General features: G+C 52.6%; 1 protein-coding gene across 3 annotated transcripts in view; it reads left to right on the top strand.

The window, feature by feature from the left end:
- The window catches only part of DLGAP4 (DLG associated protein 4), a 141,083-nt gene that overhangs the window by 46,702 nt on the left and 68,110 nt on the right, over nt 1-26,271 (top strand). For 2 of the 3 annotated variants that reach the window (XM_018057808.1, XM_018057807.1), the window contains exons 2-6: nt 6,657-7,728; nt 11,028-11,269; nt 14,010-14,124; nt 16,722-16,772; nt 19,603-19,843. In XM_018057808.1, the coding sequence (XP_017913297.1) occupies nt 6,730-7,728; nt 11,028-11,269; nt 14,010-14,124; nt 16,722-16,772; nt 19,603-19,843 (1,648 nt within the window). In that variant the 5' untranslated portion in view covers nt 6,657-6,729. The remainder of the gene's footprint in view (nt 1-6,656; nt 7,729-11,027; nt 11,270-14,009; nt 14,125-16,721; nt 16,773-19,602; nt 19,844-26,271) is intronic. The other variant, XM_018057810.1, reaches the window with a different exon arrangement.

The following is a 26,271-nucleotide window of genomic DNA, read 5'->3' on the forward strand; positions in this document are numbered from 1 at the left end:
TTCCACAATATCTTGTCAGTTGCACAGTCAACCCTGTTCGGGTTGGGGTGGGTTGTACACAAGAACGTGAGCAGCAGGAGGTGGGACCCCCGGAGTGTATGTTGGAGGCTCACTACCACGGTGGGCTCATTATGCCCACCAAGAAGAGCTGCGCTGGGGATTAAATGAGCTCACAAATGGGCTATCCTGCTATCCAGAAAGCATTCGAGGAAGGATCGTTTTGATGAGCCGGAGCTAAAAGCTCACCACCCTGTGGCTGCCTCACTTTCTTCATCGCTTCTGAGCATCCCCAAGACCTTTTGCCGCTCTTTTCAGTTAGCAGAAGCTTGATGAGTCTCCACTGGGTCCAGGCGCTGTGCTGGGTGCAGGTGACACAAGAGTGACAAAGACAGGCCCTGTCCCTGCTATCTCAGGCTCCATGGGACATAAAGCTGGGCGATACAGAAGGAAGGGCTGGCAGGTAAGGGGCTGGCCTCTCTGTGGAGGCAGCCTGTGCACTGAAATCTGGATAGAGTGAAGGAGGAGTCACATGGTCAGAGGGGGACAGAGCATTTCAGGCACTGGTAAGGGCAAAAGCCCCAAGATGGGGGGTTAATGATTTGTGTCCAAGGAGCAGAATGGAGGTCCAAGGGAGGGGGCCGGAACTGAGGCCAGGAAAGCAGGAAGTAAGAAGAATGAAAAGCGGACTTCCCTGGTGGTCTAGTGGTTAAGAATCCATCTTCCAATGCGGGGGATGTAGGTTTGATCCTGGTCAGGAAACTAAGATTCCACATGTCCCAGGGCAAGTAGGCTCACGTGCCACAACTAGAGAAGCCTGTATCCTGCAATGAACAGCCCACAGGCCTCAACTAAGATCTGATACAGTCAAATAAATAAATTTAAAAGAAAAACAAAAAAAAAACAAGAGTAAAAAGATAATCTTTGAGTTTAAGGGCAATGGGAGTTTAAATTGTCTGGGTGAGATCCGATAGGGGCCTGGCCATGGGCAGGGCAGTAGGGGCGGGGAGAAGTGGTGGGATTTTGAAGGATTTGCTGTTGAATGGGATTGGAGTTGGGAGGAGGCGGTAAGAAAAAGATGAGTCAAGGATGATTCCAAGGTTTCTGACCTGAGCAAGCAGGAGTATGGAGTTGTCATGAGCTGAATTGGAGCGGACTGTCAGAGGAGTGGGTCAGGGTAGGTGGGAGATCAGACATTCGATTTTGGACCTCCAGGGCAAGATGTCAAGGAAGCAGTTAGAGATGTTAGTCTGGTGTCTGAGAGAGATTGGGTGGAAGATGTAAATTCAGGAGTTGTCAGATATAGGTGGTGTTTAAAGCCACAAGTCTGGATGAGATCAGCAGAAGAGGGAGTGTAGGGAGAAGCGGGGAGCAGTTCCTCCAGCATTTAGAGGTCAGAGGAGGGGAATCCAGCCAGAGATAGGGCAGGAGCTGTGGCAGGAGAACGGGAGGGGTACCCAGAGATGAAGTCACAGTGTAACACAGCCTGCATCTCTCTGCCTCCAGCCCTACCCCAGGCCGTATCGAGGCCATCCTTCCCCTTCCACACATCAGCCCTTCAGAAGCTGAACACAGTGGCTGCATCCTCCATGGACTTCCATGAACATCCCCAGAATATCCAACCAACATCCATACCATTTCCAGCCTTCCATCACTCAACTCACTCTCCCATGTCCCACTCTGTCTGTCTCTCTCTTAAGAACAGGACTCAGCACTGAACAGAACTATCCTCTCCCTTCATTTAGACTCTTTCTCTGTTAATGCGACCATAGGCAAAACCAGTGTTTCAGGTAGCACCAAATTCAAAGATGTAGATAGGAAAGAGTGAGGAATCTGGGCTGCTTAAAGGGAGGGACTGTGGGAAATGTTGGAAAAGATGCTTAGGGTTAGATCATGAAGAGCCTTTTTAATTTTTTCCCCTCTGGCCTCATCATGTGGCATGTGGATCTTAGTCCCCCAACCAGGGATTGAACCCCTGCCCCCTGCAATGGAAGTATAGCGTCTTAACCGCTGGACTGCCAGGGAAGTCCAGTAAGGGTCTTTCTTGATTGCTGCACCAAGGAGTTTGGACTGAGGAGGGAAGAGGATCCAGAGAAAGTTCTAGATTAGGGAAATGGCTCAATCAGGTGAGTTTTGCTTCGGGACGGGCCATGCTGGGCTCTGTTCCTGGCCTTGTCCGTCATTAGCTCTCCCATGCTCACTGGCCAACTTTGGCTCCAGGGTGAGCTGGGACAGAGCAGGGAGGTGCCACTCTGTGCAGATGGGGGTAGCGGCTGCAAACACAGAGGTGCCACCGAGCAGGCAGGGATCTCGGGGAGGCAGCAGCTCTGCTGGTTCCTCCATGTTTCCAGGAGGGCAATGAGGCTTATATTAATGAGAGGTAATTATGGGCACCCGGATGGGCCTAAGTATAGCTCGGAGACAAAGGCAGCCAGCTGCTTCCCCTGCAAGGCCAAGGCCTGCCTATTTTAAGACTTCCCCAAGGTGAGGCTCCTGCCACCCCTGGGTGCTAGGTGACTGAGAGGTTGGCACCCAGTGTTCCAAGAATCCTGGCCAAGAGAGCTCAGGGTGGATCCACGTGGCCAGACCACCCTCAGCAAACCCTAGAGGTGGAAACTGAGAGGGACCCATCCAAGGTCGCAGCCAGTACAGAGCAGGGCCAGGACTGGCATCTGGGTGCAGTTGCCTGCATCTTCCACTCAGCTATGTGGCCTCCTACACTGGATGCCTTGGCCTGCCCCTAAGAAGCACAGTGAGGTGAGGACCAGAGCACTACTGATATTTATCAAGGGCCTAGAGGCTTTCTATCTGACATCATAATTAATCCTCATCATAGTCTTGAAAAGTAAAGATCCTCATACCCATGTTATAGAGGAGGAGACTGAGGCTTAGGAGAGATAATTAGATCACCAAATGACCCGCAGTAAGAAGTGAAAGACGTAGAACCCAGCTACACTCTGGCTTTGGGTCAGATTCCCCAGGAAGTAGACTCTGAAGTTTTCCTGGGAAGTCTCTTGGGAACACCTGTGACAGCCAAGGGGCTCAGGCTGGGGCAGTGTGAAGAGTTAGGTGGAGATGCAGTTACAACAAAGGCCTCAGCTAATCCCAGGGGAAGCTCTGGAGCTGGGATGGCCCATTTGTTCTGAATGAGGCAGGAAGGCCAGACCTCGGTTCTGTGCACCCATCAGTGACTAGACACAGGCTGCCCCTGGAAAGATGCGTGACCTTGACTGAGGCATCGCCCTTTGGCGGAGAGCAAGTCCTTTAACAGGTACCCGGCCATGAACTGTCAACAGCCAGTGCCCTTGGCTGCTGGAGACGGAGGTGCCTCAGTTCTGAAGTGGGACTGAGGCTGCAGAAGCTGGTCGAAACTAATGCTGGGCCTTCTAGCCCTCCACTCTTCACTGAGGCATCTCTTCACCCTCTACTCCTTAGCTGGTGATCTAGCCCCAACACAGTCCTCTTCCTTTGCAGACCCTCTAGTTCAGGGGGACCAGTGGGGTTATGAGTAAAGAACCTTGGGTTCCAGGCTGGAGTGACCTTGCCATGAGGCCTTATGCTGTCTCTTTCCCAGGCTGACACTCTTTGTCTCACAGTTGCTTTAGCTCCAGCATGCCACGTGGCTGGAGTCTAGGGTTAGCGGTCTGCAGAGACTAGCTCTCCTCAGTGGCCTTGAACACCCGGCCAAGAGCCATGGGGATGGGACTTCCCTGGTGGTCCAGTGGTTAAGAATCCACCTTGCAATACAGGGGATGTGGGTTTGATCCCTGGTTGGGGAACTAAGATTCTGCATGCTGTGGGGCTACTGAGCTCCAGCTAGAAGGTCCGTGTGCCACAATGTAAGATCCCCTGTGACATAGTGAAGATCCTCTGCATTGCAACTAAGACCTGACGCAGCCAAGTCAATAAATAAATAAATTTAACAACAACAACAAAAATCTTTTTTAAAAAAATAAAAGAACTTCGGGGAACCACTGAAGTGGAAGGACGCTACTGCTTTGGCATTTTAGAAGTATCATTCCAGTTGCAGTTTGCAGCCTGGATTGCAGGGGTCTTAGAGTGAGCATAGAGAGACCAGGGAGGAGATATGATTTTCCAGGTGAGCGGTGGGAGTGACATAGACAGAGGATACAGAGAGGGGATGGCATCCGAAAATATAACTGAGGTGGAGTCCCTGGGGCTATCACAGTTGGGGTTCCTCAGAAGCATGACCAAGATAAGGATTCAGGTGCAAGTACTTTATTGGGGAATAGGCAGCACGCTGTGGGAGGAGGGAGGTAAGGCAGGGAAGGGCGGTGGCCAATGGAAGGAGCCTTATCAAACAAGTGACCGCCCAACAGGAGCTCACTGAGGACCGTAGAGCCCACTCCTCTGTAGTCCCAGCCAAGGGGGAAAGAGCCAGGATATTTATACACCAACCACGCAGAGTCAGTAGCTGAGAGCTGCAGCCAGAAGGCGCGGTGGGGAGGGGGTTGTTAATTCTCCCGCAGTTCCTGCCAGCCACATGTGAGCAGAGAGCACTTCAGCTGCTAGAAAAAGCCCCCGCTCCCTCCAGCAGGGATGCAGGCGCTGACAGTTGGAAGTCAGCCTGTTGGGCATCACAGTGAGATACGGGTCGGGTACCCACAGCCACTGCCATAGTGACCAACTGGACATGAGTTCAGTAACAGGCTCTTATTGAAAGACACAGAAACTCAATTCAGACTTAAGCAAAAAGGCTCTTAACTCTCATATCTAAGATGTTAGGCAAGATCTTGACAAAGGACTGCAGGCTGACACTCAGATAGCAGCCTGAGGATGCCTCTTTCCCAAGAGTTCAGCCATAATCCCAGGGCTGCCTCTCACTGGCTAACAAAGATCCTGTTTCTATCTCAGAGCCAATCGGTACTCGGGGATGCAGGACTCTGATTGGCCAGGCCTGGGTCACGTGTCTACCCCTGGCGCTCTGGAATAAGGCTGATTCCACCTAGACCACAAGAAGGGAGTCTAAATCATTTTTCAGGCACAGTGGGAACTGTTATTAGGGGAAAGATAAGAAAGGTCGGGAGAGAAGTGCTCGGGGCTGAGAGGAGGAGTGTAGTGTGCGCTTCTGGGGCAGGACGGCAGCTGTCTTCTGCTCCTGGTGGCCAGCCCGCTCCACCTCTGGTATTTGGAGGGAGTCAGGCCCCTGCCGAGCCAGCGAGCAAGTGGACTGTGTTTGCAAACTCTTCTGCGTTTTCAGTATCATCGACCTTACTTGAGTGGGCACCAAGGACAGATTGCCACACACACAGTTCTCCAGCTGGAGAGCCGAGGAGGCTGGCTCCTGAGCCCAGGGACACTGCAGCCCTGAGGGGCTGTAAGGAAGCTTGGCCAGGAGCAAGAGGGATCCGGGGGTGGTTTTGTGCCTAGAGGGAGCTGCTGCTGGCTGGAGTGGAGGAGGATACTTGACTGTCTGGCACACTGATGGGGTGGGTGGCTGAAGTCTGAGTTACTTACTCACTTTAGCTAGAATTGCTTCTCCCAGCCTCAGTTTCCCCATCTGTAAAATGGAGACGATGGTCCTCCACCTCATCTGGCTGCTGTAATGAAGATAAAGATGCGAATCAGCAGAGTTCCTCTCCAGGCTGGGGATAAAGGCTCTGACAAGTCATCTGGTAGAAGTAGAGATGCTTCCAGGGGGGCTGTTCAGTCACAAGGACCATCATTAAAATGCTCTGGACTTCAGAAGTGGGGTCCCTCAGGCTTCTAGAGGCAAGGAGAGGTTCTGGCAAAGAACGGGGAGAATTCCACCCAGTGGACTCTGCGCAAGTCTCAGGCTGAGGAAGGCTTGAAGCACCATTGGTCATGAAAATAGCCAGGTCCAAGGATGGCAGGCCTGCTTCCAGGGCCAGCACAGATCGTCCCATGGTGGTCTACACTGCCAGTGGGGCCAGCCCTAGGGATGAGGGGTGGCTGTTTGGGGGGCATGTGGAGTGAGCGTGCATGTATGGGGCTCCTTGCGGTGAGGAACAGTCATGCGGCCATGGAATCTGGAGGAGACCCTGGTGGCTTTGTGCTAAAGAATGCCTGCAATACAGGAGACCTGGGTTCGATCCCTGGTTAGGGAATATCCCATGGAGAAGGGAATGGCTACCCACTCCAGTATTCTTGCCTGGAGAATTCCATGAACAGAGGAGCCTGACGGGCTACAGTCCATGGGGTCACGAAGAGTCGGACATGACTGAGTGACTAACACACACAAGAAGTCTGAGTTTGAACCTGGGTTTCCAGTTTATTGTGAAAATATATTCATCAAGATAGGAAAGTAGAACATATTGTAACAGTTTGCTAGCCCGAGCTGTCGCTTTTATTTTCATATATGGTGAGTGGGTCTCCATTTTACTTTTTTTTTTTAATGCTATCATTTGTATTTGAAATTTAAAAAATGATATAAATGAACTTTAAAAAATTCCTTGTTTCCATATAAATTTTAGAATAAGCTTGTCAATGAAGAATATATATAATTTTTTTTTGGCTGTGCTGGGTTTTCATTGTCCATTTTACTCTTGATCTCAATGCACCATGCTAAGGGCAGGCCAGGAGTCTTCAGAAATCTTCCCAGCCTTGAGATCTGTGGGGAGTCTGGGCTAGCCTTCGCCTCCAAATCCAGCTGACGCCTGTCTGTCTTCTCTCCCCAGGTCAGCTGCTGCCCGGGAGAGGCAACCCGGGCGCCCCGCTAGGGGGACGGCTCCTGCCCTGAGGGCCGGGATCATGAAAGGCCTCGGTGACAGCCGCCCCCGCCACCTCTCTGACAGCCTGGACCCACCACACGAGCCCCTGTTCGCCGGGCCTGACCGCAACCCCTACCTGCTGTCGCCCACAGAGGCCTTTGCCCGTGAGGCCCGCTTCCCCGGGCAGAATGCCCTGCCAGGGGATGGGCTCTTCCCGCTCAACAACCAGCTGCCACCGCCGAGCAGCACCTTCCCCCGAATCCACTACAACTCCCACTTCGAGGTGCCAGAGGAGAGCCCCTTCCCCAGCCACGCCCAGGCCACCAAGATCAACCGGCTGCCTGCCAACCTGCTGGACCAGTTTGAGAAGCAGCTGCCCATCCATCGCGATGGCTTTAGCACGCTCCAGTTCCCCCGCGGGGAGGCCAAGGCCCGGGGCGAGAGTCCTGGCCGCATCCGCCACCTGGTCCATTCCGTCCAGCGGCTCTTCTTCACCAAGGCACCCTCCCTGGAGGGCACGGCAGGCAAGGTTGGTGGCAATGGTGGCAAGAAAGGCGTCCTGGAGGACGGCAAGGGCCGGAGGGCCAAGAGCAAGGAGCGGGCCAAGGCCGGGGAGCCCAAGCGGCGCAGCCGCTCCAACATCTCGGGCTGGTGGAGCTCCGATGACAACTTGGATGGTGAAGGTGGCGCCTTCCGCAGCAGCGGCCCGGCCTCGGGACTGATGACGCTTGGCCGCCAGGCGGAGCGTAGCCAGCCCCGCTATTTCATGCACGCCTACAACACCATCAGCGGGCACATGCTCAAAGCCGCCAAGAACACCACCACCGAGCTAACCGCCCCGCCACCCCCGCCCGCACCCCCGGCCACCTGCCCCAGCCTTGGGGTGGGCACCGACAACAACTATGTCAAGCGGGGCTCCTGGTCCACTCTGACTCTCAGCCACGCCCACGAGGTCTGCCAGAAGACCTCGGCCACCTTGGATAAGAGCCTGCTAAAGTCCAAATCCTGCCACCAGGGTCTCGCCTACCATTACCTGCAGGTGGGTCCCTGTCAAGGTCAGGGGTGGGGTGAGGGGTTGCGGGGAAGGCACCAATTTGAGACCCAGCTGTACCACAGGTTGACTTGGAAAGTTGTTTCATTCAGGCCTCGGTTTACTCACCTAGGAAGTGGGTGGCCAGTGGTATCTTGCTAATAAGAAGATTCTTTCCATTGGTCATGTGCTCAAGAGCCATTGATTAAGACCCTTCTGAGACTAGCCCTGAGTAAGGACTAAAACATATCCCTGCCCCCCCTTTTAAAAAATATTTATTTTCATTTTTGGCTGTGCTGGGTTTTCACGGCTACACATGGGCTTACTCTAGTTGCAGCGAGCAGGGGCTACTCTTCATTGTGGTGCATGGGCTTCTCATTGCGATGGTTTCCCTTGTTGCAGATCATGAGCTCTAGGCGCACGGGCTTCAGGAGTTGTGGCATACAGGCTTTAGTTGCTCCATGGCACGTGGGATCTTTCTGGACCAGGGATGAATCCTTCGTCCCTTGTGTTGGGAGGTGGACTCCTAACCATGAGACCACCAGGGAAGCCCATATGTCCCTGCTCTTGAGAAGAAAAATCTGAAAGCTGTGCCATCTATCCCCTCCTAGAACCAATTGCATGGCATTCTGGTGCCAACCTCCTACCTGGTACTGCCACCAGACTGGGTGCTCCTTGAGGACAGGGACCATATCTGGTGCCATTCTGTATCCCCAAGGCCCAAGACAGTCTGTCATAGAGGAAGTGCTCAAGAAACATGAGAGGAGAGAGGGGTAGATGAGCAGATGAGCACTTAAGTGAAGAGATCAAAAAATAAATAAGACCTATTCCCAATTATCAGGATGCTAGGAGGAAAAAGGGGGCTTCCCAGGTGGCTCAGCGGTAAAGAATTCGCCTGACAGTGCAGGAGATGTGAGTTCGATCTCCGGGTCAGGAACAGGAGATGTGGGTTCGATCTCCGGGTCAGGAAGACCCCTTGGAGGAGGAATAGCAACACATGGACAGAGGAGCCTGGCGGGCTACAGTCCATAGGGTCACAAGAGTCAGACATGACTGAGCGACTGAGCATGCACGCTGGAGAAAACAACACACGAACAGACAGTCCTGTCAGTGAGAGCAGAATGTGATGTAGATGAGCAGGGAGCTGCAGGAGCCCAGAGGCCTAAGTCCTGTTGGAGGACTAGCTTTTTCCTTTCAGACACTAGAGTTGATTGAGGCACTTATTATGCACCAGGGTCCCACTGCTGGAAAGTGGCAGAAGGCTCAGAGACATCTCTGCTGCTACACATGCACTGGCCTCCTCAAGGGCAGGGTGAGTGGCTGTGACCTGGGGAGCTCCCAGCGCCAGAGCCCAAGCTGTAGGCAAAAATGACAGGAGTAAATTTTCTGTTCACTAGATGGGAGGGGCTGCTTCAGTAGGTAGCGAGTGCCTCATCCCAGAGGGCAGGTCAGCACAGGCCTGGCCAGCCCTGGGAAACACATTAGATGCATTTTGAACCAGATGAACATCAAAGTCTGACAGATGCCTGCATTCTTGTCATTCTATATAGAATTCTAAAGACAGTGAGACTATGGAGGGGAAAGATTCTTTTTGTTTTTCCAAAGGAGGGAAATGAAGTCTAGGCAGGATTTTATATATTTAAGGCTTTTGTGGCTCTCAATCTACCTTCCTTAGTTTAGAATATAGGAGAGGGTGGTGTGCGACCTAGCTCCCTCTCAGATGATGTGGTTTAGTCTGATCATGTGAAAATGCTTCAGAAACACCATGAAAGAGTGACCCTGTGGGCGCTGGGTTAGTGCCAACTGTTTGCTCCACAGGAAGTAGGTGGGTAAGAGCTAGGGAAGCAACAGGTGTTGAGCAGGGGTATACAAAGCCACCTTCCCAAGGGACAGGTAGGTGGAGGAAGAGAGGATGGACTAGCCAATGGTTTGGGGTGGAAAGTACAGAACAGTCGGCCGGGGAGAAGGCATTAATGAGAAGTCTGCAGGGGGAACCTGGGCTGGGAATCTCAGGCAGGGACCTTCCCTCAGCCAGGAATCAGCTACCAGCAATGCAGGGGCCAAGAAGAATGTGGACTCTGCAGGCATGTGATTTGGGGAGTGTGTGCATTTGTGGATGTGGGCAAGAATCGGTGTGCTGTGTGCACTGAGAAACGTGTGCTTGGGTGTCCACAGTGACGTATAGACCCAGCGAGAGTGTGCGCTCTGCATGTGTTGAGGCCGGGACACAGTGAGGCGGGGACAAGCTGAGGTGGGTCCAAGGTGCACTGGCGGCAAGTGTGCACGTGAGAAGGCATGTAAGCTCTGTGTTCACATCATGCACTCACTGAGGGAGCGGCACACCTTGAAGTAGCTGGGGTGTGTCCTTCAAGAGGCGGGAGTGGGGGGTTATGCCTGCTCTCTGAGATGAGTGTACATGGCACGATGTGTTCACCCTGTGCTGGGCTGAGGTACGGCCATACTCCGTCACATGGTGACCATCCACTGTCGTGGACACGTCGGTGGGTATCAGATGAACGAGGACGTAGACTGTGCTTCCTGGAGCAGCTGGCAGATCCTGGCCTCAGCGGGCAGGAGGGGTCCCCTCAGTTGGTTTGCCATTGTAACCACTGGGGTCAGAGCTGCCCTCACAGCTGCAGCCTCACTTGCCCTTATCACAGCTCCCTTCCACTGATGGGGTCCCTGGGGTTCAGATGGGAACACTGAGCCCTTTTTCCAGCTCACCACATGGCTGCCCAACCCAGGAAAGCCCCTCTGCTCTCGGTACCTCAATTCACCCATCTATGTGGTGAGGAATGTTGGTTGGTTGGCCCCAGAGACCTCACCCCCATCCTTCAGGTGAGGTCCTCTGGCTGGGGCCCTCTGACTTGTCCTCCCCCACTATCCTAAGGTCTGGTGACCTCTTTCAGGCCTGTGGCTCTCATCTGTGCAGTGAGATCATGAGCCATCCACTGAGTTGGTGGGGGAAGTGATAGGAAGGTATAGGTGCTCACAACTGTAGCTGGGGTGGAAGCCATTGTGAACATTCTGTCTGGGTGGTTTTGCTGGGGCACCCAGCCTGGAATCCTCGGTAAAATCTAAGGCCAGGGAAGGCCACATAGTGAAACTTCCCAGGATATCTTTCGAGGTAAGGCCGAATTCTCCAAGATGGGAGAGTGAGGGAGCTTTAAGGTCTTGGGGATGGGGGTTCCATCCCGCAGCTCCATCCCCAGATGAGTCCCATCCTGGGTGGCCGGTGGCGCTCTGTGGGTGTGCACTGCCCACCCGCAATCCCAGAGCCACCTTCGCTGAAAGCGGTCCATCCCCAGGTGCCCGGCGGCGGCGGCGAGTGGACCACCTCGCTGTTGTCCCCGCGCGAGGCGGACGCCACGGCCGAGGGCCCCATCCCGTGCCGGCGAATGCGCAGCGGCAGCTACATCAAAGCCATGGGCGACGAGGACAGTGACGAGTCCGGCGGCAGCCCAAAGCCCTCCCCCAAGACGGCGGCGCGGCGCCAGAGCTACCTGAGGGCCACTCAGCAGTCGCTGGGAGAGCAGAGCAATCCCCGCAGGTGAGCGCACAGCCCGGGCCCCTAGAGTCGCTCCCCTGCCCCCGGGAGCCTCGCACCAGAAACCCTGGCTACTCGGAGTTCGGCTCCCTAAAAGGACCACTCCCTTAAAGTGAGCCACGCCCCCGCGTGGGCCACGCCCTCCGGTTATCCCCGCCTCCAGGGGGCCCCGCCTACTTGTGAGTTAGCCTCTGGGAAAGCCTCCTTGCTGCTGCTGCTGCTGCTAAGTTGCTTCAGTCGTGTCCGAATCTGTGCGACCCCATAGCTGGCAGCCCACCAGGCTCCCCTGTCCCTGGGATTCTCCAGGCAAGAACACTGGAGTGGGTTGCCATTTCCTTCTCCAATGCATGAAAGTGAAAAGTGAAAGTGACGTCGTTCAGTCCTGTCCGACTCTTAGCGACCCCATGGACGGCAGCCCACCAGGTTCCTCCCTCCATAGGATTTTCCAGGCAAGAGTACTGGAAAGCCTCCTTACCTGCTTGCAACCCCCACTCCAAGCCTCGCCTTCCAGGTGAGCCCCTCACAGGTATGCCCCACCCCCGAGAACCTCGCCTTCCTCCTCTTCGACCGCTGGCTGTCGGGAAAGCGCAGCCCCACAGATGAATCCTGCCCTCCAGCTTCAGACTCAGGTCCCCTAGGTGAACCCTTCTTCAGTTTAGCCCCCCTCCTGAGATCCTCCTCCTTAGGTTGGCCCCTGGTCTTTGATGAATTGACTCCGGACAGCCCCGCCATTTGGTGAGCTACCCCACTACCCACCTCCACCCCAGTTAAGTCCTGGCCATAGGAGAGCCTTATGCTCTGATAAGCGTAAGGGGAGTCTCTCTAGAGAGACTGGCCCAGGTAAACCCTGCCCAGAGGAGCCACACCCCCAAGGTGGTTTCCACTCCCACAGCCCCAGGAACTGCTCCAGGGGACCCTTTTCTTCTGGCTAGAAAAGCCCTGCCCTTTGGAGGATTAGGGAGAATCCAGAAGTCAAAGGGAGTGATACACAGCCTTCACCTGTCCATTACCTTGCCTGGAATTCCTGGAATGGGGCCCAAACCTATTGTTTTAAGGCTTGGAAGAGTTAGTGAAAGTGTGAAAAATGAAATGCACTCACACAGAAAACAACAATTAACATGTTAGAGAAGTGAGCTTTCACGTGCGGAAGTCACAGGGGGAATGAGAACTGGAAAGAATGAGTAGAAAACAGGTGAAAGTTGCTGCAGGCGATTCAGAACCCACTGAGGAAGAGAAGCAAGCCAGAAGCAGACAGCAGGCGCGGAAGAGGTAAAGGAAACAAGGTTAGTGCCAGTTCTTCAGTTCCTGGGGGCAACAGCCAAGGCTTCACGGAAAAGGCAGGCTGGGAGGACTGCAGCCGTGGGAAGAGAGCAGAGCAGATGACAGGAGCGCCGAGGCAGGGAGTCTCCTTGGCCAGGACAGAAGGCAGGGAATGGCCTCCAGGTGGGAATTCAGGACACCGTGGGCTGTTTCTAGGTCTCACCCTCTCTGAGCCTTTTCCCCCCTAGCTTTAAGGAAAGGAGGCTGAGCTGGATGATCTCTAAGATCCCTCCTAGTCCTGACCTCCTACAATTCTTGAATGATCTGTGGGCATGGATGGGGGAGAGGTGGGCAGGACCAGGGTACAGGCCTTGAATGAGAGCGAATTGATAATGGTAGTACAGGCATACTTCAAACCACGGTAATACAGAGAATATCGCAATAAAGTGAGTCACATGAATTTTTTTTGTTTCCCAGTGCATGTAAAAGCTATGTTTACATTCTAGTCTATTAAGTGTGCCATAGCATTATGTCTTTTAAAAGGTACATACCTTAATTTTAAAATGCTTTATTGCTGAAAGATGCTAAGCAACACCTGACAACTCAGGGTTGCCACAAACCTTCAATTTGTAAAAAATAATTCTGCAGAGCACAGTAAAGGGGATTGCAAAAAAAAGGAGTATGCCTGGAGTAACAGTAACGGGGGCCATCTGTTAGCAATTGCTGCTCTCTGGGCTCTCTGCCTGCCCCAGTGCCCTTTAACCTGCATCTCTGAAACCGCCCCACAGCCGCAGCAGACAGGCACGGTGACACCCCCACTTAGAGGTGAGGAAACTGAGACTTACGAGGTGACAGCTTACCCAAGATCACCCCGGGAGGAACCTGGGTTCCAGTCTAAGTTTGTCTATATCGAGGGCTGAGCTGTTGGCAGCTTGGGCCTTATTTTGAGAGCAGCGGTGCAGAGGAGGCCCGTGGTCAGGTAGTTGTGAGAAAGATTGGAGCACCAACACTGTGGGGGGAAAGTGGTGAGTCTTCAGGAGCCTGGAGGAGGCTGCCTGGACATTGTGTCAAAACTGATGACTTTCGGGCAGCCCTAGCTGGAGGTCAAGGGTTGTGGGCCTTGACAGTCTCCTCTGTCCAGCCCCTGGAATTGCCCCAGGCTTGCAGAGGAAGGCGCTGTAGAATTGAGCTGCTGTGGAGTGCCTCTGGTTTGAAACAGTCAAAAGCGAGCTTGTTCTGCCACCTCGTGGCTGCAGCGGACATGACAGGTGAAGGCCGCCTGCACCCACGAGACTCACAAGGCCTCCAAAAGTTGGAAGCTCTCCCCTTGCTCATCACCCCTCATACTACCCAGGCTGGCAGTGACTTCCATTTTCCCTTGTACCACTGGATGACCTTGGCCAGTTTTCCCGCCTCTGGGCCTTAGTTTCCCAGGGTGAACAAAGAGGAGACTGAGCCCATTCTGCTCCCCATCCCCTCCCAGGAGTCTGGACCGCCTGGATTCCGTGGACATGCTGCTGCCCTCCAAGTGTCCAAGCTGGGAGGAGGACTACAACCCCGTCAGTGACAGCCTCAACGACTCCAGCTGCATCAGCCAGGTGAGGGTGGTGGGCAGCCAGAAGGCTGGTGGGCTGGAGAGAGCCCCGACTCCCACCCAGGAGAAGGACCAACATCTGGGTCCAGCCTCCGCTGAGTGGTCCCTGAATGTCTTTCCTGTGCTTCTGTTCAGTCTTTGTTCCTGAAGCTGTCTGTGCATGTCTCTTCCCCACTGACCGTCCAGTGCCTGGAGAGCAGCCCCAGGGCCCGACACTGATGGCCTGAGCTGTGGGCACAGAGGGAGGGTTGCACTACTGCTGTCCACCCAGAAGCCCCGAGCATGTGGAACTGGAGACCTGGCTTTGAGTCCCAGTCTTGCTGCTGACAGTGTAAACCCAGGTCAAATCCCCCGCCCCCCCCCCCTTCCGGGAGCCTGTTTCCTAACTTATCACCAGAAGGTAATCATTCCTATTTGAAAGGGTTGTGAGGAATCAGTGAGATAACAAACACAGTGTGCTCAGCACAGGGTAGCTGCCTTGATGGTTAGTGCTGCCATCTTGCTGTGTGACTTCCAGCAAGTCGCTGCTCCACTTGACCTCCATGTCCTACCTGCTTGGTGGATAGCTGGGCTTCCAGGACTCGGCCAGTTCTGCCAGTAATAGTGGTAAGCGCGCTGTGCCGTACTATTAACTCAACCATCAGCTCCTGGATCCCTCACCACCACCCCAGAGGGGCCATATCCATATCCCCATTTCACAGATGAGGAAACTGAGGCCCAGATAGGTAGGATCACACAGGGAGGAGGAGGCAAAACTGGGCAGAGAGGGACTGTCAGGCCCAAACCTGGACCTCAGTCCCAACTGTGTTGTGCACAGTACTTTACCATTTGCAAAGGGATAGCCAGGCAAGGCTCGAGCGCTCCCTCCACAGTGTGAATGCGGGGACAAGGCCCAGAGAGGGCAGACACCTGCCAGTGGTAGCACAGTGCGGCAGTAGAGACAGTCAGGTGCAGACCCAGCTGCCTCTCTAGGCAGCAACAGGCCCCGGGTCCCACTGTGTGCAGCCCCACTGCCCAGGCTAATGGACTGCTTAGAACTTTTGGACCCCAGATCCCCACCACACCATTATACCTAGCCTGGCCAAGCTCTCCCCAGCCCCCCACCCTCAGGACTGTCATTCCCAGACTCCAAGGAGACCAACCTCAGATGGGGGGAGAGGTAGAGAGAGCCCCCTCCCGCCCCAGCTAGGGGACCTTCTGCCCCTCCCATCCTCCAGATCCCACCAAGTCTCACCTGAACAGTTGTGCTGGCCTCCATGCCTGTCACCTCCAACCTATTCACAGCGGCTAGAGGGAGCTAGCAAAAGGCAGAAGTCAGATCACGTCACCTGCTCTGCACCCTTCCATAGCTCCTGCCTCCCCCCAGGAAAGCCAGACCTGCGAGGCCTGGCCTCCGTCTCAGACGTGATCTCTGACATACTCTGTCGCTGGCCCTGCTCTTGCCACACTGGCCTCCTTTTGCTCCTCGCATCCCTCATTCCTGCCCCAGCCTCCCTGCGCTTGTTCCTCCCTAGGAGCACTCTTCTCTCAGATCTTTGCACAGCTGGTTCCTCTCTGTGATCCAGGTCTTGGCTCAAATGTCACCTCAGAGAGACCTGCAGTATCACTTCCCACCTCAGGGGTTCCCCGGGGCCCCGTTCCCTTACCTTGCTTCATTTTCTCAACAGCACTTCTCACGATCAGGAATTATATTTGTTTGCTTATTTATTGGTGTCTGTCTCACCCTTAAGACTGGGAGCTCCCTGCAGATGGGGCCCTTGCTGTCTTGTCCCCACAGCGTCCCCAAGCAGGTGGTGCAAGGCGTGAAGGTGTTTGCCAGATGGACAGCGCCCTTCCCTGTCTCTCCCATTCTGTCTGTTCTCTCATCCCTCAGCCGTCTTGTCTGTGTCCCTCTGTTTTTCTCTTCTCTCATTCACATTTTTCTCTGATTCTCTCCAGTGTGTCTCATCTCCATGTTTCTCTCTGGGTCTGTCTGTCTGTCTCACATGTACCCTCTCCATCCCCCGCCTGGCCTTGGCATTGGAAACACACTTTTGTCCTTTGGCTACACAAAAAGGTATATGGAATCAGCCAGGCTGGGGACCCCAGCCAGTCTCTCCCACTACCCCCTGCCCAGCCCCAGTTCTCTTCTGGCCTAGAGTCCTCTGAACCCCAAAACCCTCACCCCGTGAAGCTTTGACATATGTGGCATCAAAGTCAGAGATGTCCAATTCTGTCTGTATCTCTGAGTCTCAGCTCCTGCCAGGAGAAGCTCCCCTCCCACCAGGCACTGGATGGGGTAAGCCCTGACCAGGGAAGAGAAGCCTCCAGGTTCTGCCCCTAATCTATAGATCCTGGGAGGCTATCTGCCCAGCTGACAGGCAGCAGACAGGACCTCCATGGTTCCAGAAGCCAACCCGGGAGAAAACACTTATAAACCCAGTCCCAGAAGGAGTGAGCCTCCTATCCCTGGAAGAAACCAAAACCTCCTAGTAACTGGGCCCCAGCCAGTCTGGGGAGGAGGTTAGACCAGCCCCAAGTTCTCTTGTAGCCAAGCCTGAAGACCCCACCCCAGCCCCCAGCTTCGGTCTCCCCATAACCCTCCCCATCTCTTTCCTGCAGATTTTTGGACAGGCCTCCCTGATCCCCCAGTTGTTTGGCCACGAACAGCAGGTCAGTATGTTTCCCATTCTCTTGCCGCCCCATCCCAGAGTCCAAGGCTGGGCCTAGGCATCTCAGTGTCCTGGCCCCTAACCCGGACAGGTGCAACCAGAGCTAGCACCAGGAAAACCTCCTCCAAGGAGGATGGAATTGGGGCTCATGTTGCCACCTGGACCTTTCACTGCCTGGCCCTGTCACTTCACTTCTCTGTGCCTCAGTTTCCTCTTCTCAAAAATGGAAAAGAATGAGTTAGGTTCCATGGATGAGGCAAGAATAGCCCCAGGACATTAGGATAGCATTGTAATCAACTCTACTTTTAAAAAAAGAGTAGCCCTAGGATAAGGGAAGGCATATCCTGAGAGATTCTAGCTCCCTCCTTGTCTTCTCCCCCAAGGCCTGGGAAAGGCCAGGCAAGACTGTTCTATTTGGACAGATCAGGGGCTGGGGACATTGCCCTCCATGTTCCAGGCCCCAGATCCTCTGACTTATCTCTTTTCTTGGGTTCCATCAAGATTTTTAAGGATGTTAGCGTTCTGGGATGAATGCAGAGACTTCTCAAGTTTACCAAAGTTGGTGAAGATGATGCTGGTATTGGCACTGGCTGCCTGTCTCAAGGGTGCCCTCTCCCACGCACACACATCCTACCCCCAGAAGTGGTCCTTTCCTCCCCTCATCACCCAGCCCCAGCCCCAAGGCCACGTGGTCTACAGAGTAGAGCTAGAACTGGCCCTACATCTCCTGATTCCAGCTGGGGATGCCTCATGCACCTCCCACCTTCATTTCAGAGTTCCTCTTGGTCACACTGATGCAGAGGGTCTTTGGGGAGCCCACAGTGGGCCAGGTGATCGCTTCCTTTCTTCAATAGCCTCAGGAAAAGGGTGTGATGTTTCACATATAAAACCTCCAGGGGAGGTTCCCTACACACAGTGTACCCTCAGTGGTACACATACCAACAGCACTAACCAGCTGGCCTCTCCCCCAAGAGCTTGGGAGCATCTTAACCAACACTCACAAATCCTTGCAATCACCCCACAGAGCTGCCTGTAATAACAGGTACAGGTTATCAGCTACTTACTTCCCCCCCCCCCCCCGACACTCTTCAAAGCATGTGATATGAATTATCTCATTTAATCTTGACCACCACCCTGTGAAATCTGGTCTCTAATTAGCCCCCATTTTATAGATGGGGAAACTGAGGCACAGAGCAGTTCAGTGACTCGCCCACATTCATATTGTGAGAAAATGATGGACCTGGCAGTGGACCTCTGGCCATCTAGCTCCAGAGCTGGGCCATTACTCTGCAATCCCAAAGCAAGACCTCATTGCTGTTGGCAATCACAAGGGTCTCTCAGTATACCTCCCTCAGGTTGCAGTTTTGGAGGATAAACACCTATCTCTTTAATACTCCCTCCAGGTGAATTCATGGTCTACATGTTAATTTATCAGTGCTGTCTGATAGAACCTGGTGATAATTAGAAATGTTCTATAATCCATGCTGTCCAATAAAGATAGCATGAGCAAGTGCAACGTGGCTAGTATAATTAAGGAACTGAAATTTTTTAAAATTATATTTAACTCAACCCTAGATAGCCACACACGGTTAATTACTACCATATCGAACAGAGCAAATTTAGACCTTTCCAAACATATACTCTAAATTGGGTGATGATCCCTCTGCCAATTTACCTGGTGCAGGACCTGATAAGTTCACAGGCGTTCCACTTCATTTAGAGGAGGAAACACTGGTCTAAAGGGTTGTGCTGGCCTGAGGTCGCACAGCAGGTCCAGGGCAGAGCTGGCCCTAGGCCCAGCCTCATCTTTTCCTCCATGTGGTGGAGGAAACTTTTGCCCCCCTGCCCTCTTGCCCAGGTGTCTCCCAAGACCCCTACCCAGTGTCCACCTTTGGCCAACTCACTCCTCAGCTCATACTTTGTGATCCCCAGGTAACAAGATGGCCTGAGACGTGGGTCAGACAGACCCTTCCCGAACTCTCGGAGGGTATATGTATGGTGAGGCCCCGCTATGCTCACAACTCCAGCTGCAGATTTGTAGGATCTTGAATGATTTTCTCAGAGGGACACTTAGAAACCATCCAGATGAGGTTGAGCTAAATGTTGAGGTTGAGGCAAATTGCACACATACCACCATTCTCCATACCGTGGCAGACATCACTAATTGATCCTCATTGCCACGACCCTCATTCCAGTTTTATTTTCTGTCACCAGACTATTGCCTCGCTTCGTCTCTGGCCTTTACCTCCATTCCACACCCTCCATCCAACATCCATTCTGTATCCCAGGGCTAGATTAATCTTCCTTAAACACACATTTGGAATACTGATTCTGCTACTTCCTCACCGGGTGCACCTGGCAAGTAGCTTCCCCTCAGTTGCCTTCAGTTTCTTCGCTTATAAAAATGAAGGAATTGGACCATAAGATGGTAAATGTCTAGCACACCTAGTGCCACCTCCCCATTCCAACCATCAGGGCAAACATTACTAATTGAGTATAGCCTTCTTTCTGGTTGACTTCAGATGTGACCTCAAAATCTATTAATCAGTCTGAACACACAAGATATAACCTAGTTAACAACCTAGAAAGTACACTGAACAGTTTCTCCTCCATCTGAGAGATCAGAAAATTGAGGCCCAGAGAGATGAGAGGGGCTGTCTATTTCTTAGGGGCTCCCTCTGCCCATCCCATGCCCTGAGTGAGATGGGAGCAGGAAGTTGGGCTGAGTTGCAGCACCAGACTCCAGCTCTGCCGCTGAGCCGACCACCAAGCCCCCCCATCCCTCCAGAATGGGCGGAGATGGCCCCTGATGCCTGCTTTTGCCCGGACAGGTCCGGGAGGCAGATCTGAGCGACCAGTACGAGGCGGCCTGCGAGTCGGCCTGCAGTGAAGCGGAGTCGACTGCGGCTGAGACTCTAGACTTGCCACTGCCTAGCTACTTCCGCTCCCGCAGCCACAGCTACTTGCGCGCCATCCAGGCGGGCTGCTCGCAGGAGGAAGACAGTGTTTCCCTGCAGTCCCTTTCCCCACCGCCCAGCACCGGCAGCCTCAGCAATAGTCGCACGCTTCCGAGTGAGTACCGAGGTGGGGCCGGGACTTGTTCATTTGTTTTGCCAGGGGGCCCCTGGGACTGTGCCTGGTGGACTGCAGATGGATAGGAATCCATAGTGGGCAAGCCAGGAGTGGAGGGGTGGTTAGGCAAAGCAGGAGCCCTTGGGGCTGAACTTCCCACCAGCTGGTAAACTGGAGCTCAAACAGGGCGTGGAGGAAGGGGTCACAGAGAGAGATGTCAACACTGGGAGTGGAGTGAAGGGGTCTAGCTTGTGAGATACTTGGTGGCCCCTGGGTCTCTAAAACCCTGATTCAGAGCAGCCTCCTGCTGGCAGGCAGAGCTCACTGAAGCTCTACTTACCGGTTTGGATTAGTTCATGTAGGCAAACCTGTAGGAAGAGTGGGACCCTGCAGGGAAAAGAATGGGATTTGCATTGAGCCATCTCAAAGGGGTGAGTTTGCAGGTGTCTCTCATACTCACAATCAGGGACAACCTGTCCTTCCTGATACCTGTTCTGAGTTCTCTGACAATAACCCAGGGATAATCAGAGAAAAGGGGGACCCTCTCTCCCGGAGCAAGCCATGATATCAAGACCAAGGAAAATCATAGTACAGTTTCTAGCTTAGTAGACAGAACTTTGATCTCACTCTAGCCAGCAACTTTTCCTCTCCGAGCTTCAGTTTCCCTGTCTATAAATTGAAGCATAAACCAGACCCCAGAGAGCTCTCCAGCAGATGAAGTAAGTCTGTGCCTAGGGAGGCTTAGGTGGGTAAGGCCTTGCATGTGGTAGGAGCTGACAAGTGTAGTTGTTATTACTGGTTCTCAGTCTTGACTCGGAGCCTCCTGACAATCAAAGGCATTTGGGGTTGGGTTATTATAGGAGAAGACACTTGTTTCAAGTGCTCAGTTGGTGTCTGATGTGAACAAATGAGCCTGAATCTCAAAGAATTCTATACACAAGAAACCAGCTTATTGACTGGAATGAACTTGGCTGAGGACAGAGCAAGAAACCACTGTGTTTCACTATTGCCTTTCAAGTCATGGGTGATATCTGGGCAGGTTCCTGAGCTTTCTCTATCCCTTTTAGACCTTAAGGAACAGTCTTGTTTTCAGATATTGAGAGTCCAGCCTCATTTCAAAACACCAGGCTCATCCACTTCAGACCTCATGCAGCTGGCAGCTAGGGCTTGACTGGCTGGAAAGCCCACAGTGTGGAGCTGGGCGTGGTGATCAGTGTCTCCTGGGCTCCTTGTTCACAGTGGCCATTGCTGGTTCCTCCAGTGGGAGGGGAAGGTCGCTAGTGCAGGGCTTGCCTAGCATCAGGACTTTTCTATGGGACAGACGCCACTTGCAGCTCTTTCTCTTAGAAAGAGGGCCTGAGGACCCTCATGATGCCTTCTCTCCTGGCCTGGGAGCCCCCCTCCAGGCCACTGCTGCTTATTCCCCTCAGCTTCTCCAGCCAGTGGTCCCTCTCCTCCCCACTCAGCCTCTTTTTGCCAGGGGACCTGCCCCTGCCAGGCAGGCTTCTTGAACAGACTCCTCTGGAGACAACTCCAGCCCTACTGTCTCCCTCAGCTCGACTTAACCTATATGACAATGGGGCCTGTGCCTTGAAGAACTCTGAAAGTGCAGGGTGGTCTGCTCCACCCTTCCTTCTAGCTAACCCTACCAGCCTCTCCATTTTAGGAGTATCAAGCAGGCACTGGGGTCCCCATTGTTTGGCCTCCAAATCCAGGGAATCTCTCTGCCCGACTCACCCAGGCACTCCATTCCAGTCCTCTAAGAGCCTTGGGTGGAAGGATCAGATTTTCCACATCACCAGGCCCAAAGGAAAGTTCTCTCCCTTTTTTTTTTTTGGTGGGGGTGGATATGGGGGCATGCTGTGTGGCTTGCAGGATCTTAATTCTCTGACCAGGGATCAAACCCATGCCCCCTGTGGTGGAAGCACAGAGTCGTACCCACTGGACCACCGGGGAAGTCCTGTAAGGGAAGTTCTCTAAGCAGAAGGTGAGCATGGGGAATCAAACAGCACCTCCAACGATTCTGTTCAAATAAACCTTCATTCACCAATCTCCCCCTACCTCATTCACTCATGAATGGGCTGAGGTTGGGTGATGGGCTACCTGACTCAGAGCTGTTTGGAACCCTGTATTGGTCAACTATTGATACAACATTGCTGCATAACAACCACCCACGAATAAGGTGTAAAAAAAAGTACCATTTATTTCTTTTACTCACCTTTGTGGTCAGCTGGAATGTGCTCCACATGTTTCTCACCCTCTTCCTGGGACCAAAGTGTCCTCTTGGGATCAGTGGCTTTGGCAGGGCATGTTCTTCTTGCGGTGATGGCAGAAGCGCAGGACAGCAAGCCTAACTACACAGGCACATTTCAAGGTCCCTGCTTGCATAGTATCTACAAAAATCCTATTGGTTGAAGGGGGTCATATGACTAAGCTCAACGACAAGGGATAAAGAAATACCCTCCCACCTCTGTGTAAGAAACTGATTTATATGGTAAAGTGTGAGGATTGAGGAAGGGGTGACGAATCCGGGTCAGTAATTCAATCTATTGTGGTCCACTTTCTTGGCCACATTTATTCCGGTCCCTCTTACAGAAAATACCCTTATCCCAAAGATCCTGAAAAGTCTCATTCAACCATAACATCAGGATGTCATGGTACACCTGAAATTAACACTGAAAATCAACTATCCTTCAGAAAGGAAGAAAAAAGATCTCATGATCTGTGTCAAATTTGGATTTGGCTCCTCTTGATTGAGGAACCTAAAACCTAAAAAAGGAAAAACGGTATCTACCTGCCACCTCCCAAATACCGCCCCCCCCAACACAGACACACACACAGCATGCATTGGTGAAACAGGGACAGGATGACTTGCAGGTCACATTCTTGTTCAGAAGGAGGGGGAAGGGGCTCAGAGACTTACTTATCCTTGGCCATTGTGAAGTCCCTCTTGGCAAATACTGGGCAAATACTCTGAGAGAGGGAATATCTCTTGATGAGGCCCAAGGTCTTGCTCCCTGGGGTTGATTCCCTAAGCCATGTTTTTCTATCGCTCTCTGGAAGCCCTTCCTTTTCCATTAGCCTTTTTTGGCCATGTCTAAAGGAAGCACTGGAGAATATAGGTCTTTGGGTAGTTGACGAACTGTTGTTGCCAGCTTCCTGCCTGAAGGAAGTTAGGGACCCAGGTGTCTTTTTACACCTTGAATGGTCTCAGTCTCTTTAGCCTAAGCGATCATTGTTTTGGCCACACACCTCCCTCAAACACTTTATGGGTTTTCTGTGTATTGTATTCCACTTAACTTCCATGTTGCAAAAACTATACCATTAATTTTTAAGTTATGACAGTCTCTCTCTACTCAATTATGACTACTTTGGGTACATCAGGCTTCTGTGGGGCCATGCTCTTAAACTTTCTGGAAGCCCTTTTGAGCAGCTGAGAACATCTACTAAATGGTACCTTATTATTTTCAAGTATTAATAAAAGATGTTGTAACTATGCTCTTGATTGGATCTGGCCCACATGTTATATCTTAACTGGCCATGACCTTGGTTTGATCTTTGTCCCCAGGCTGCATATGAATTTGAGACTGATTTACTGGCTGGAGAAGCGTTGACTGATTTATTTTCCAACTCAGCCAAGTTCTGGGCTCTCTGTATTCCCTCTAAAAACTCAACACTCCCTATATCTTTTATGAATTCCACTCTTTCTTGTAAGCCCTTATCAAATTCAGCCCAGAGGCACCAGCTCTTGCTTTCAACATTTACTTGGAAACCATCTTACCCAAATCCATTGGTTCTCTTCAAATTCCTATAGATGGACAGTTTTACCATGCATTTTGTCTCTCCATAATGCAAGGTCACCTTTTTTCAAGCCTTCAGTAACAACTCACTGTGCACCACTTGGTCCCGGAGACAGTGCTACATATTTTTATTTTTATTGCTCATACACCCCACTCTTGGTACCAATTTCTGTATCTATCAACTATTATCACAATAATGCCGTGGAACAAGCAAGCGCATCTAATTTCAGCGGCACCCAATAATACGCATTTGTTCTCATTAATGAGCTTTCCAGTCACTTGGTTTTGCTCCGCATGTCCTATATCCTTCTCCTCCTGGGACGAAAGTGCATTCCTGGAATCAGTGCCCAAGCCATGCCATGTGCTTTCCATAGAGGTGGCAGAAGTATAAGAGGGCTAAGCCCACCATACAAGCACATTTCAAGTCTCCTGTGAACATCTGGTTGGTCAAAGCAAGTCATGTGAGCCCAAAGCCAAGGTCCAGGGAAATACACTCGACCTTTTGTGGGAGAAACTGCAGTTATGTAGCAAAGGGCATGAACACAGGGAAGCGTTGAGGACTGAGGCCAAAAATTCCATCACAGCCCGTTCAGCACCTCCCATATGAATGATCCAGCATTTCTGGCTTTAAATGTAGGGATGGCAGGGAGGAGAGGGGAGGACTTCAATTATTCTCAATTTGGGGACTTAAGCCCAAACTAAGATACTCAGGAATGCATGGGAGGACTTCCCTGGTGGCCCAGTGGCTCCCTATGCAGAGGGCCTGGGTTCAATCCCTGGTCTGGGAACTAGATCCCGCCTGCCAAAACTAAAGATCCGGTGTTCTGCAACTAATATCCGGCACAGCCAAATTAATTAATTTAATTAATGTATTTTTAAATTAAGAAAGTATTGGTAGCAACATCTAATACCTACCCAGACATGTGTGCACATATATACCTATTTGTGGACATATATAAGATTCTATACCCTTAGACTTCTCTCCATGAAAACATATAAAAGCATATGCACACTGGTGTCCTCGCATGTGTGCACACATATCCACCTAATCTCTACCTGCAGTTGCACAGATGCTCTCATATGTGTGTGTGTGTTCTTCAAGGCTCATGCCACCTCCACACCAGCGAGGGAATTGTGCCCCTACCAGATTGGAGCCACCAAAAACATCTCCCCGCTCCCCGCCACTCTGTTTCCCCACTCAGCTCTCTATCTAAGTCTCCATAGTGACCACTACATTCTTGCTTCTCTCCACTCCAACCTCTGACTCCCTCATGCTCAGCAGGTAAACTCACCTGTCTTGCAGGGAAAACCTAAGTCACCAGATTTTCAGACCTCTGCCCAGAGCTGCAGTTGGTCCCTTAGATACCTTAGTGCTGGGTTAAGAAAGACACTTAACTGTCTTCTGTTGCAAAATTATCATGTCACACAATTTTTGTTAGGCTTAGATCCTGTACTGCCATCTGCCACAAACATGTCATAAGAAATATATAATTCAATTATGTCTATGTTATGAACAGCACCCTCTCCTATATGTGGCATCCTTAATCTGTGTACCACCTGTACCACCGTACATGGCAGTCTTGCCCGCCATCACCTCCCTCGTTACAGACACACCCTAATACGCACAGGCACACCCTCCCGCAGCCGCTGTCTCCCTGCAGGGGTCTCCTGCTCAGAAGGCTGCCCCCTGTCCTCAGCATATGTCTCCAAGAAGTGAGCCCACCGAGGGCTCTTCTGAGCCCCCAACTTGCCAAGGGGCATGAAAGCTCTTTGTCACTGTCACATGGGCACATATGCTCTCAGGCCATCAGCCGTGAGTGGGAGATGTGGGGTCAATTATTGAGACAGAGCCTGGCAGGGGCGGGCCCCTCCCCAGTGGCCATGGGCAAGGCATGGAGCTGCCCACCCACCCACCTACCCGCTGGGAACTGGCCAGCTTCCCAGCTGCCAGCGCTGCCTCCACAGACACCCCCTCTTTCCCTCCCCCTTTCTGACCCAGATTCCACATTCCGGAAATAGCTCTGGCAGGTGACTGGCAGGCGGGGGTCAGCCCCTACTGGGATGGTGGGGGAAGCAGCAGATACACGTTTAAGTACCTACACATGCCCCTCCCCAGCCACAGGACCTGCCGGGAAGGCCCCTGGGTACCCTTCAGTATGCCCCATCCTCCGTCTTCTTTCTGCACTTCTGAGAAAGAAAAGAACAGAGAACAGAGAACGCCCTCCCTCCCACTCTTCCCATCTCTGACTCTGCCCACCTCCTTTCCTCTCCTTCCCCCCACCCTCCCTCCATCCCTTTCTCCCAGCTTCCCCTCCCCGCCATCATCTTAGCCTTCTGTCTGTCTCCCTCAGCCCTATTTCTCCCCACCACCCGCTCTCCCGTTTTTCCTCTCCATTTCTGGCCTTTCTCCCTCCCCAGCCTGTCTCTCTCCCACTCCCTCTGAATCACAAGAGAGGCTGTGACATCACTCAGGAGCCGTGATAGTGGTGGGCTGCGGGGTGATACCTGCCACCCGCCCCTGCCCTGCACCAGCTACATTTTCTGCAGGGGAACATGGGTATACTTGTGTACACGCACAGATGTCCACACACCTGGGGTCACTCTCTGGTGGTGCTTGAGGCTCTAGGG

Source organism: Capra hircus, chromosome 13, assembly GCF_001704415.2.
Source record: "Capra hircus breed San Clemente chromosome 13, ASM170441v1, whole genome shotgun sequence".
NCBI lineage: Eukaryota > Metazoa > Chordata > Mammalia > Artiodactyla > Bovidae > Capra > Capra hircus.